Genomic DNA, 13,678 nt, shown 5'->3' with positions numbered 1-13,678 from the left:
TAACTTATCCTGAAGGTCAAATCCATGTAAATGTTGAATCATCACAATTTGCTTTCTCCTTATCCCTACTCCGAAAAGTACCATGGAAACCGAGAACCTTGTGCGATAGAAACCTTTCAAAAGATACAAAAGTATTCACATTTATTTGTCATTAAACATACACTTCACCATATATTAGTCTAACCACTTATTTGACAGACATTGAGCACATGCACCTCATGATGCTCTCTCTAGTCACTGGCTCTCCCACACCTTGAGGGAAAGACTGCTAGGGCATGTAGGCTAGACTCCTCTCCGTCTACCCCACAAATCACAGTTTGAGAGTCTCTGAATCTGTTGAACGTCACTACCTCTGTCTCACCGCCGGTCCAAGCGGTTGTCAGGAGAGGTGGCTAAGAGGGGAGGGCGGGGTGGATGGTCTGCGGTCTAGCCGATGGTGACGTTAAAGCCACACTGGAACTTGTTCTTGCGATGGTTAAGGAAGGCACCCAGTGCCAGGGAGAGGGGCAGGGGAACGAGCTTCTTCTCCAAGACGGCCCCCACCACCCAATTACTGTCTACTGTGCCTGCAGGGAGGAAGGGGTGCTTGATTACATTTAGTCATTTAGCAGATACTCTGATCCAGAGCGACTTACATTAAGTACAGGGACATTCCCCCCGAGGCAAGTAGGGTGAAGTGCCTTGTCCAAGGACACAACGTCATTTTGGAATGGCCGGGAATCAAACCCGCAACCTTCTGATTAGTAGCCTGATTCCCTAACCGCTCAGCCACTTGACTCCCTTGATACACTGCCGATAGTACTAGCCACCCCTACAAAATATTTTGGCACAAAACCTCTGCAGACTATGTGTATTATGTGTGTAAAGATCATCATAGTTCACTATAACATTTCAGTGTGTCTTGTAAACTGCAGACTGTTCCTTGGCACTAACCACTTTATGACTCTTAGAAGTGTGCTTTGAATCTATTTGAAATCATTTTAACTAAACGTGCTCAAACACAAGCACTCCACCTTTAAACTGTAGATTTGCTTTCTGGAGGTCCAACTGGTAGCCAAACGATGCACTGGTCTCTTGCGTACGTGTGCTCGCTTCAAACTCCACCCCGACCTGCAGCTGTGTGTGTGTGTGGGGGTGGGGGGGGGTGTTAGTCAAGCGAGGGGAATAAAAGGACAGTTTAATAAAAAAACTATTTTGGATAGCAATCTGGTTTTGTGGGAACAACACAGCAATCCCTACCTGGTCAAAGGAAAGTGGAACCGTGGAGTAGAGTTACCTGGTCGTTGGCTTTGTGGTAGTATGTGGCGTGGGCGCCCGCACCTCCCAGGGTCAACGTCGCTACGTAGTTGGTTCCTGAAACCAAGCAAATTAATGCATTTTACCCTGTGGTAAACAGGCTCAGATTGAAAACCTTGGGAGCGCTGGTGAGGGACGACAGGGGGCGTGTGGGGAGCGCTGGTGAGGGGAGGACAGGGGGCGTGTGGGGAGCGCTGGTGAGGGGAGGACAGGGGGCGTGTGGGGAGCGCTGGTGAGGGGAGGACAGGGGGCGTGTGGGGAGCGCTGGTGAGGGGAGGACAGGGGGCGTGTGGGGAGCGCTGGTGAGGGGAGGACAGGGGGCGTGTGGGGAGCGCTGGTGGGGGGAGGACAGGGGGCGTGTGGGGAGCGCTGGTGAGGGGAGGACAGGGGGCGTGTGGGGAGCGCTGGTGAGGGGAGGACAGGGGGCGTGTGGGGAGCGCTGGTGAGGGGAGGACAGGGGGCGTGTGGGGAGCGCTGGTGGGGGGAGGACAGGGGGCGTGTGGGGAGCGCTGGTGAGGGGAGGACAGGGGGCGTGTGGGGAGCGCTGGTGAGGGGAGGACAGGGGGCGTGTGGGGAGCGCTGGTGAGGGGAGGACAGGGGGCGTGTGGGGAGCGCTGGTGAGGGGAGGACAGGGGGCGTGTGGGGAGTGCTGGTGAGGGGAGGACAGGGGGCGTGTGGGGAGCGCTGGTGGGGGGAGGACAGGGGGCGTGTGGGGAGCGCTGGTGAGGGGAGGACAGGGGGCGTGTGGGGAGCGCTGGTGAGGGGAGGACAGGGGGCGTGTGGGGAGCGCTGGTGAGGGGAGGACAGGGGGCGTGTGGGGAGCGCTGGTGAGGGGAGGACAGGGGGCGTGTGGGGAGCGCTGGTGAGGGGAGGACAGGGGGCGTGTGGGGAGCGCTGGTGAGGGGAGGACAGGGGGCGTGTGGGGAGCGCTGGTGAGGGGAGGACAGGGGGCGTGTGGGGAGCGCTGGTGAGGGGAGGACAGGGGGCGTGTGGGGAGCGCTGGTGGGGGGAGGACAGGGGGCGTGTGGGGAGCGCTGGTGAGGGGAGGACAGGGGGCGTGTGGGGAGCGCTGGTGAGGGGAGGACAGGGGGCGTGTGGGGAGCGCTGGTGAGGGGAGGACAGGGGGCGTGTGGGGAGCGCTGGTGAGGGGAGGACAGGGGGCGTGTGGGGAGCGCTGGTGAGGGGAGGACAGGGGGCGTGTGGGACTCACCTGTGTACCTTCCAACGAGAGAGGTGACGGCCCCTTCCTCCCCAGGTCTCCTGTGGTAGACCAGCTCACCTCCCAGAGCCAGTGCTGGCGTGAGGGACTGGAGGTAGTGAGCAACCAGAATACCTGAATAACACAGAAAACGTTGCACCCCCACAAATTGAATACAACGTGTGAAAGCAGTGATGAGTGTACAAGAAGTGAATCCTGTTTCGATCCTCAATCTTGTTTATTTGGACGTGGACAAGAGCATACCCGAGCCAACAAGGACATCCGGGTTGCCAAGGGTTACGGCCGAGGTGAAGTCTTCTCCGCGATACTCCATGTCGCATTGCCAATTCACAAACTTATGCTGTTGAGTCTACAAACAAGACAAAAGGTGTAAGGTGTACAAAAAATAACAACTTCCGACAAATCGTATCAGAGCAGCATCTTTGCAACGGACAAATACCTTTCGGAATACGGAATTATGATGCCTTTTAACTGTCAACAGAACTAATAATACCACACCCTCCATCGCCTCTTACCTGGATGGCTATTTTGGATCTGACTCCAGTGGTGAGCTGGTGGATGATCTGGGCGTTCAGACTGCCCGTATTGTCCATGTCTCCCACCATGACAGGGAAGGACTCCGCAGGCCCCATCTGCTTGCTGCCTACGTAGGTGGCACCAAACCTGTAGCCAGACTCGCCAAGGGTACTGAGGTTGATTGTATGGCTGACCTTTGAGAAGACACACACAAACATACTTTCATACAGACCACAGCTCAGCGCTAGGAAATAGAACTGTTGGAGGTTATGCAAGGTGTTGTAGAACTGGGATGCTGTGGGGGACAAGGGTTTATCTTGAGACCGTAACTAACCTGGAAGTGGTTACTCAGACCCTTGTTGACCACGAGACGCACCCCCTCCATCTGCATTGGGAATACCTCTGAAATGAAAGCGTAACATGCTATGTTAGTTCTAAGAGCACTATACAATGTACAAAATAGAAAAAACAATATGCAGGCTGAAAAGGCTCAATATAACACAATCATATATATTTTGTCAGCTAGGGCTAGGAGAAGATTATTATAGCTTCAAGTCCCCAATAGAAGACATTCCTTTCCAGATTGCCTATTTCCCTAGTTTGATGGCGATCAGGTGGCACTCGGACTGCTAGGTGACAAAGAAGTGTTTTAAAGGTTGACAGTATTGAAACATACTTGAAATACAACAAGTGATAAACAATTATAGTATTACAATATATTTTTTAATTATCTTGATTCAGTTGTTTCTATCTAGGTTAGACCAGCTAGTCGCTCTTATGTCAGTGCACTGGTCAACAATTCGCATATGAATGACACACAGTCTGATGATTCACACCTTTGCATTTGCGATGGCATTCCTCGTAAGTTCCAGGGTTGGGAAGGGGAGGCTCTGTTTCTTCTGTTGGCTGGCCAGAAGCAGAGGACGGAGTCACGGGTGAGACCGGTGGCATGCTGAACCCTGGAGGGACCGTCACCAAACCTGGCCCCCCCTGTCCAGCACCACCCGGAACAAGGGCCGGGCTGGGGGAGCTGGCGGCCAACACACTGCCCATACTGAAACATGATATGACAGGCAAATAGAGAAAAAACACAATGTGGGGGTGGGTCAAAGCACGTAAAGGAAAGCTCGAATGTAGTTTATTGCTAGCTAAGCGAGTGGCTTCCTGCATGTTGTAAATTTTCAATTGTTATTACAATAGCTAGCTAGATAGCTCTAGTTATCCAACTTAATATGTAGGTCAGAAGGTGTACAAGACCTAGGCCAAGCTAGCAATCATTGCTTGCTCGCAAGATAGACAACACGAGTTGGTAGCTAGCTAGTTACTGTACAACTTCCAAAGCTATCTCAGGAGCTGCCTAGCTAGCTAGCCTGGGTAGCTATTTAGCCAGCTATTGGACTGGTGGGTTGGTTAACCTTTGACGCCCGTCACGTTACAGATTCAACAACTCGTCAGATTAAGATGTGAAAGGGTGTTGTTTCTACTGTGCTTTAATTTCCCGTTCAACACATTAACTGGTTATCTATGCAACAACTACTCACGCTGAGTGTTACGAGTCCGAGGGAATTTTGACACCGTCCAGTGAAATTCAAAGACCACCTCCGGTACTGATAATGAGACCCACCCCCTCTTCCAAACTAACCTGTGGATTGGCTACTGTATATCCAAACTCCTCTATGACTGGCGAAGCGATAAAGCTTTAACGAGGTTATGCCCTGACGAAACTCATCAGTCGTTTCATTATATCCGCCAGTTGAGATAACTCAAAGGTAAGCCTATACCCTTTGAAGTTTGCTTAGCTTTATCTCCGTAAAAAAAAGAGGGCAATTCCCAAACTTTGAACTTTGTTGTTTCACCAGGGGAAATATTTAAATCAAGTTTGAATAACAGATAGATTTTTTCAACCTTTCGAAACATTTTTTTTCACACACAAAACATTTTTTTTTATTGTTTTTGTAAATGTAATTCTTTAATGTTTTTGTTTTCTGCACAAATATTTTTTCAACCTTTCGAAAACGTTTTCACACTCAACACAAAAAATCTTTTTTCTAAACTTTTTTTCTTGTTACTTTCTTCCTTGCTTCATGGTAGCTTCATAGACTAGCTTAAGTTTGTTGTGCGTGATTTTACAATTTATGAATACAGGGGTTTCTATTAATGCAACCTTTTATTTGAATTTCAATCATAATTCATCATAGGCTACAAATTGAAACAAAATACTTAAAAAAGAGAAAAATGTAAATTAGTAGATAATCTAGAAGATCTAAGGTTGTCAATGACAATAAAAAATCATCATGAATAATAATAAATAAAGCATGAATGACAATAAGATTGTATATATGATGCACACCTTCACTAGTCCATTAGCCTAGGCCCTAGGGCATTAATCAAAGATAACAGGTTATCTGTTGCAGGTCAGTGATCCATGCCGTGAGGTGGTGGGGCACACGCATCAGTGAGTCAGCAGAAACAGGAGAGTCAGTAGCAGCAGCACAGGGGAAGACGCCACACCAGGAGAGAAGCCAAAAATACTGTGGAGGAAAGAGAGAAGTATGACTTCAATCACATGTATAGCCTTTGGGTTTCTATGTATTTGGTTTTGATCAAAAACTTTATTTTGTACTTTGTATAAATGTACCACATTCCTTTTGGACAGTTTTATCATTTACCCCTTAATGTCATACTTTCTAATGTGTTGCTTCAATATTATGTCATTTTCACATAATGCTCCAGATACGATTAACTTGAACCAGGTGTACCTGTTATCTTCCTCAGTTGTTGTAGGGGGCAGAGTGGTCTCAATGGTTGTTGGGGGCAGAGCGGTCTCAATGGTTGTTGGGGGCAGAGCGGTTTCAATGGTTGTTGTAGGGGGCAGAGTGGTTGTTGTAGGGGGCAGAGTGTTGGTGGTAATGAACCTGCAAAAAAAGTAACAGATAAGTATTTTTCAGAATTCTTATCCAAGGAAAATACCAGATTTAAGTGTAGCTACACTCAAAATACGGTATTCCTTTCAAAACAGCTTAACTTCAAGTGTATTCCATACCGTGTGGCACATGTACCCTCATCCAGGTTCTGTGGTGTCTGGCTGCTAATCTTCACAGGTGGGAGTTTAGGGCACGGAAGAGAATTGTTCTGGAGGAGAGGGGAGATGTCTGGTGGCAAAGAACATAAACAAGTCAAACAACATTGAATGAGTAGCTACTGTATCATCAAGTCAAACCACCACAGACAATAATACAACAAAGGGCATCAAAGCAAATATCCCTCTTAAATCAATTTTTTTTGTCCGTTTGATACCTGTGTAGGATTCAGAGATTTGATTTGAGTATGTTAAACAACAATAATATTTTTATGCATCTTTCAACAACCTCATTATTTGGAAACAGGAGTGAGCTAACAGTGAGTAAATTGCTTTATTGGTGTGCTAAACATTTTGAACAATTGAACACGCTGCAGCAAACATGATTAACATGTGTGTTGTAGCACATGTATATACTTATGTATGCATATAAGTATGTATACATGGCATGTATTTCCATTAAGTTGAATACAATACCTTGGAAGGATGCAAGGATGATGGCATCGCCGCCCTTTAGGTAGTTTTTGGTTTTCATGTCACTCAGCCAGAGAAATATCCTTTTTCCAACTAGAGTGTTTCCATAGAACTGCTCGTTGTTTTCATCAGTGTAAAGCATTCCAACCTTACGTGGATTGTCCCATACGAAGGTTGCTGTAAATAGTGGAGAATTGAACTTTTCTTTATTATAATATAACACTGTGATATATTGTACTCTACATGGCCATTTGATAAGTCAGATTAGATTAGGAATTGTTGAAAAGTAGTATTATTATTGTTTGTAGAGGGATGATATCAGTAGTATCATCTTGGTACAATAGTAAACTAGTACAGTAATTATCCAAGCTCACCATTAACCCCCTCAGTCTCTGTAGGGTCAGTGGTGAGGCTAACACTTTTGGACATCTGCAGTTGGATCTGAGGGTTCTGGTCCAGAGCCTGGAAGGTCACCTGCCTCCAGGGACAAGGCCACTGGAGCTGGTCATCATACTGACCAGACACCAGACGCACATATGTGCCAAAATGCATCCTGGATAATCTAACCACTATCTGGTATGCATATCCTTCACTAGAGTACAGTCGGGGGCTGTACAGAAAAGTGCCAGAGTTGCTAGTTTTTAGAAGGTTCTCAAAGTTCCTGAGCTGCCAGGTCAGATGGGGACACTCAGTCTCTGACAGGTTGATGTCGTCGATGGCGAAGCCTCCGGTAGAATTTCTGGCTCCTTTACGCACCTCAAACTCCACCTGGAAGCTTTTGGTGGCATTCAGAGGCACGTGGTGCAGCTGCCAGTAGTTAGAGGCTGGACCTGAGAGAGACAGAGAAGACAACCTCTTTTACGATCTGCGAGAGGTGTGTATGATTGAACTTAGTCTCGGTGTTTATCAGATCCAACCTGCCCCCCCCCTCTCCCCAAACACCCCCACCTGTGATCTGTCCCATGAGGCGCAGCGTTCCTCTGGAGTCACTCTCATCCTGGTATTCTCGGATCCAAATATTAAGTTGGTCTGATTGATTCCCACTGTGGTAGTAGTAAAACTGCAGACACTGGACATTGCACGGCCTGCTGGGAGTCATCCTCCTGCTCTCCAGCCAGGCCGAGTCCCCCTCCTGCCCTGAAGCTGTGCTGGAGTACATGAACAATCCAGTCCCTCGAGAAGAAGTTGAAAATTAGAAAACAGTATATTTATTCATAGATTTAGCATGCCCTCTTAAAAGGTATGAAGACCCCTTAGAAAAAATTCTAAACTACATATTATTCATTTAATAATTGCTCCGTGCAATAAATGCTTGCTGTACGTGCTTTAATATGTGCGCAAATAACGGCTTTCCAAAATGATTTTGATGTTTTACCATTTATGCTGGTATCCAGGTTGGTGTGGTCACCAGAGGGACCCCCAACAGCGCTCTCCACTCTATTCCAGTTGTTCTCCACAATCCTGGAACAGCGGCTCACCCCACACATACCCTCCCCCGAGAAACTGCAGTATTCCATAAATGCAACGCTTTCATCTACAAAGAGGCGATACACAACGCAGTGACTGATTAACCAAGTTTGGGACCATCCTAAAATCAGAAAAATGTATTTCGCAAGAACATATAAAAATAATGATGTTAATCAGCAGCCTCTGTTGTAGGCCTACTCACTGCAGCTGTAGAGTCTGTTTATCTTCAGGACGTCGTTGGGGCTCATTTCCAGGCGTTGGCCAATCACATCCTGGAACTCGGGCTGAAGAGTGATGATGGTGGATCCGTTCCCGTTGTTAAAGGCATTTTCGCCGTAGTGCATCACTGAGTTGTAGTCGTATTGAGTTCCCAGAGTGGTGATTTTACTTGGACTTTGTTTATTAAAATTATTTTCTCTACCTGTCAACATGAAATCCAATCACAAAATATCTACCTCAGAATTTGCAATATCATGGACCATTTCAAAGACACTTAAAATTAAAATTATGCACAATTAGCTCATCACACCTTCTAATATGTTTTCCCAGACAATCCGCACGTACTCATCTCTGTCGTATCTGGATTGCTCATGATAGAAGCCAAGCGCGTGCATGAACTCATGCTCCACTGTTGACAAACTACCACAACCATTTCCAATTGATAACCTTTGTCCGTCTTTCTTTTTTTTCCCTACAGATGAGAAACATCTATAACAAAAAACGTTAAGTCAGGACACTCCCAAATTGATTTAATTCATTGTGACAGAAATCGTTTCAATTTTGGGTGAGCGGTTCACTCTAATGATTAGGGTATAGAGAGCCATACAATTCTTAAGTAGAGTTTGGAGCATTGAATATAAATGTGAAAACAGCTTTCCAATGGCACGATTGCAATTTTTTGATCAAAACTGTGGAATTATGTGAGGGGGAATAAGTGTAGTTCAGTGGTTTGAGTATTCACTAGAGGTGAAGAGGTTGCAAGTTCCAAATAGTCCAAGATATTTGTTTGTTCTGTAATTGTATATCTTATAGGGTAATATCTGCTTAATTGTCCTGCATTAGTTAATTAATAGGTAGTTATCAATGTTCCACATACCCGTCTAACTTCAGAACAGTTATGTAGTACAGCTCGGAGGTCCATGGCTTGAAGTCAATGCACGTCTTCAGTCTGAACTGGTCAAACGCTCGTAGGATAACTCCTTTGGCATTCATGTCTTCAAGAAAAGTCAAAGTAATTATAAGCAGTCATCAAAGGAAGAACAGAAAAACAAATAAACATCTTACAAACAAGTACACTGGCCTAGCAATACAATTTTCAGAGTGAACTTTACCTAGACCGTTGTCAAGAACATAGGAAACTGGAGATGTCCATAGCTTGTCAGTATCCAGTATGGCGTTCCTTTGGTTGGGATCCAGCTGGATCATAAGGAGAAAACAGATACTTAGACTAAGAGTGTGGTAGCATGGTGGTCAGATCCCTCTTCAAAATGTTAAGATTAGAATAACACTGTATACAATGGAAACTCTCACTTTTAGTATATCTCCATCCGTTAGTCCCAGATCTAAAAGAACAATGGAGATTTGATCCTTAATGTTGGGACACTCGACATTCAAAACAAGGCGTTTTGTAAAGTACTGTTGTAAAATGGTGATAGTAGCAAACAACACTGCACCCCAACACAACTTTACCTTTATTTATTTCAGAGATGTCCTTATTTTCCTCCATTTCTTTAAAAAGAAAGAGAGAAGTGTGAATGTGAATATTATTTATAATCCTCTACTTTGCCATTTGAATTTTCATCCAGACTGACAGTCTAACAGCATACTAAATATAGAATAATAATATACATAATTTTAATAATAATTTCAACGTCAACAATAAAGACCTTACCCTTGATCCTGGGTTCAGGCTTAGGAGAAAGTGTAGAATTTGAAGTTGAAGTAGCGAAAAATAACTATATATTAATTCATATTTTCTAATAAATAAACAACATTTGCAATAAACAACAGTGACAAGAAATAATTTAGGTAAAACTTTTACCAGACTCAGTGTTTGTGAGACAGCCAAGCTCACTACAAGAAAAATCGTGAAATACATAATCTTGAGGTGTTCTTGAGACATTCAGTCACGCTAATTACAATAAACAGAAATTTTCTAAACCATTAAGTTGCAATTCGATAATTTAAATAAAAGCTAGAATTAAAATGTCCTTGAATCTATTCCTTAATCTATAGATATAATAAGATAGAAGTCCCTCAGATCAAGTAAACAAGAACAAGAAATCTCTTAGATGAAAAACAGTTGTTGACAGGGTATAACTCCTTATCAACTGACCTTAGGTTATGAATGTACAATGGATTATAAGGGTGCTTCAAGTTACATTAAGCAACTGGTTTTCAAACCACATTCTAAATTAGGTATTTTGTCACCAGTCACCCAAGAACAACTCAAACTCATAATCTTTTTTATGTATCTTTCATGTCGTCAATTGTCTAACACAATAGACAAAGTGAAGCTTCCTTCTATGACACATAAGAGGAAATGTTTGGTGAATACAGATTCTTGGGATTCCCAAGAAAATGTTAACCTCTACTACAAGCATTTTCATGAATGGATTTTCACAGGTGCCCACAGAAGCCAGTAAATCTAACCTCAACCACCGCAAAGAAAACAGTCCTAAAGTCCGGGTACATGCTTCCTGTTTTGATTCAGGGAAACGCTTGAACTGGATTTCAAACCACATTCTAAAATGAGATCTGTTCTCGGCAGTCAATTCAATTAGACAGAACCTGTTTGTGTCAAACACAGTTAGCTGATGACTGATTTCCTGTCTGCCAATCTACCTCTCTAACTTCTACCTCTCTGACTTCTACAGTGTTAAACGACTACGGAGCTGCACTCAGAGGCAGTTTGAAGCACAACTACATTTTTCTATCTGGACCTTGAGTCTGCAAATAAAGTGAAATACATTCACGTTAATATATTATATAATTGATACATTTGTATAATCCATGTGATACATGGATTTATGAAGACAGGCATTATGATCATGCAAAACTATATTTTATTTTAATCCTAATATATAATAGAAATGGACACTCTAAGGCCCAGTTTCCTAGACATGGAGTAAGCCTGGTCCTAAAGTAAAAGAAAAATGTAATGAAGATCTGCACTGAAGACTTTCTCAGGCTAAGACATTAAACCATGTCGGGGAAACTGGGCCCAAATGCCAACATTTAAAATATTTAGAAATCGAGAATAATCTGAAAAATAATCTATGTTCTAGAATCTATGTTCTAAATACTGATACGTTTATTATGCCAGGTTGCCTTGCGTTGTCTTATCCCAAGAATTTCAATGGACAGTCTGACCTTGTGTTGTTCTGTGTACCTGACAATAAAAGACTTGAACTTGAACTTGAAAAAGCTTATCCGCCGTATACAATAGTAAATAAAACAATTGATTAAAGCACCAGACCTTCACCACCAGGGTACTATCTTTTTTATAGACTACATTTTTTCAGGCCTTTTTACTACTTTTAGCTACTAGTCCTATAAGGTCATCAGTCAAAGGTTATCTGGTTAACAGGTTATCTATCAACTATCTGACTTCTACCTGTCTGACTTTTACAGTGTTAAACGACTATGAGGCTGCACTCTGAGGCAGTTTGAAGCATAACTACATTTCTTATTTCTTTATTTTACAAGAAGACACTTTAATTCTGTCATTAAATATTAAAATCTGGTACTAATACTACTTTTAACTGATAGTTCACATTTATATATTATACAATTAATAAAACGACATGTAATGCATTGAAGAAAAGGACAGTATACACATGATTAGTCTTCAGGTTACGTAGAACGTGTTTATACCCAAAACATTGATATATTGACAAATTGACAAAAAAGCTCTTACCAGACTCAATGTTTGTGAGACAGTTAAGCTCACAATAAGAAATGTAGTGAAATACATAATCTTGAGGTGCTCCTGAGAGATCATAGATTGTAAAGCTGATTTTGTTCAATTAAAATAAAAATTTAATTTTACAAAGAGCAGGAATTTGAGAACAAGTCTGTCAAAAATAAAACTGTTACGTTAAAGACCAGTTGCTGACTGGGTATGATTCCTCATCAACTGAATTTCAGTTTTGAACCAGAAAGTGCTTATAAAGGAATAGAAGTTTACATTTCCATTTTAGACATAAAGGAAATAGGTAGGCAGGTTTTCAAGTCACAGAGGACTCCTGTTGAAAGGTGGGAAAATATGCAAAGTTAGGACGATTTGCATTTTTTTTTTACAGAAAGGTAAACACTGTTTTTATATTGTCATTAATGGGAATGACATAATGCTATATAGTAATGTCGGTATCTTGTGGAATGACAGAGTATCATCTTAGCATCATCTTAGTATCATCGTCATCTTAGCGCATGATAATTATGCGTTATGTGGTGTGAAAACAATGTCTGTCAGTGATGCTGAATCACCGATATGAAACGACTATGAAAATGTCCGTATTACAAATCAAATGGCTTCAAATGGAGACTTGCATGTATACATATCATGCACTGCAAATTGCTCAATATCCGTAATAGGCCTATCGCAGGGGTTCCTGCAGCTGCTTGAAGGGACGCCAATATGCCAATTTCCCTCAAACTGAAATTATACATAAGAGAAAGCCGCGCGGAGATTTTTTTAAATTAATGCTCGTGCGCCCCCCACGTGACATGAGAAAATGCCGCTCCGGGCAGCTGCCCGGTCCGCCCGTGCCTATAACCGCCCCTGCAAGTGCTAATTATAAATGACAGTATCTTTGTACACACACTTTTGACATTTCTATCGGGGATTTTGTGCAGTTTATTAGTCAAGATCTGGGTGAAGATGGTTGTAACAGTGACATGCAGAGTGGACACACCTTGTGTTGTTGGAGAGGAAAACATGAGAACAGACACAATATTTATTTCAATCAGTAGAGACCTGGTATGAATAAAGTGTTGTTTATAACAGAATTATAATTGTACTACAATGGCGGCGGCGGTGGGGCACTTGATAGCATGGACAAACTACACAGGGAGAGAATCGTATTTTAAGGCACGATCATGTGATCCTTAGACATCGTTGATGGACGGGACTGCTAATCGAACTAAAACCATATGACAGCCCGATATTGGAAAGAGGGAAAGTATAGCGTTCTTAGGCTAGATTGACAATATAAAATAAAATAAACAACAGAAAAATACTATTCACGGACATGCACTGCACAAGTGATTAATTGCGATGACGGCTCCAAGAGAAGTTATAGCGAGCACTTATAACTTTATATATATATATTCTAATCAATGTATTTATTCCCAGGTGTTTTACAATGTTATTTTATTCGTGCCTACACCTATATATTATCATTCCAGGTTAAGAATACTAATGGAGCTGCTTTGGAAATCGTTATCAAACTTTTGTCAGTATTTTGAGTGGAAATGTCATTTGCATTTGTACAGGTGTATATTGGTGCACGTCGGGCTGGCCCTTTCAGCGGAACGACAGTTTACTGGCCGCTCTGTCCATTGGCGCACCTCAGCTGCGTCTTGATCAGACAAGACACGCTTATCAACTCGATTACTATTGATTA

At 43.1% G+C, this 13,678-nt stretch overlaps 2 protein-coding genes across 2 annotated transcripts; both read right to left on the bottom strand.

Moving 5' to 3' along the window:
- Window positions 1-124: 124 nt before the first annotated feature.
- On the bottom strand, window positions 125-4,708 carry tomm40 (translocase of outer mitochondrial membrane 40 homolog (yeast)). Its single transcript, XM_084667341.1, has 9 exons — window positions 4,573-4,708; window positions 3,868-4,085; window positions 3,366-3,433; window positions 3,031-3,225; window positions 2,759-2,864; window positions 2,507-2,629; window positions 1,277-1,353; window positions 1,014-1,116; window positions 125-566 (listed from the first exon to the last, which is right to left on the bottom strand). The coding sequence occupies exons 2-9, from the start codon at window positions 4,082-4,084 to the stop codon at window positions 427-429; spliced, it is 1,029 nt and encodes a 342-aa protein (XP_084523467.1). The 5' UTR covers window position 4,085; window positions 4,573-4,708; the 3' UTR covers window positions 125-426.
- Window positions 4,709-5,001: 293 nt separating this feature from the next.
- Window positions 5,002-9,263, bottom strand: LOC146301395 (meprin A subunit beta-like). The gene is made up of 10 exons (XM_084667355.1): window positions 9,148-9,263; window positions 8,581-8,759; window positions 8,254-8,472; window positions 7,960-8,118; window positions 7,533-7,757; window positions 6,959-7,414; window positions 6,588-6,761; window positions 6,075-6,183; window positions 5,791-5,946; window positions 5,002-5,562 (listed from the first exon to the last, which is right to left on the bottom strand). The coding sequence occupies exons 1-10, from the start codon at window positions 9,261-9,263 to the stop codon at window positions 5,484-5,486; spliced, it is 1,872 nt and encodes a 623-aa protein (XP_084523481.1). The 3' UTR covers window positions 5,002-5,483.
- Window positions 9,264-13,678: the final 4,415 nt, after the last annotated feature.

The sequence above is a fragment of the Hypomesus nipponensis genome, chromosome 2, assembly GCF_054491055.1.
Source record: "Hypomesus nipponensis isolate SF chromosome 2, ASM5449105v1, whole genome shotgun sequence".
Lineage (NCBI taxonomy): Eukaryota > Metazoa > Chordata > Actinopteri > Osmeriformes > Osmeridae > Hypomesus > Hypomesus nipponensis.
The sequence above is the reverse complement of the archived record's forward strand: the minus strand, read 5'-3'. Positions and strand labels throughout refer to the sequence as shown.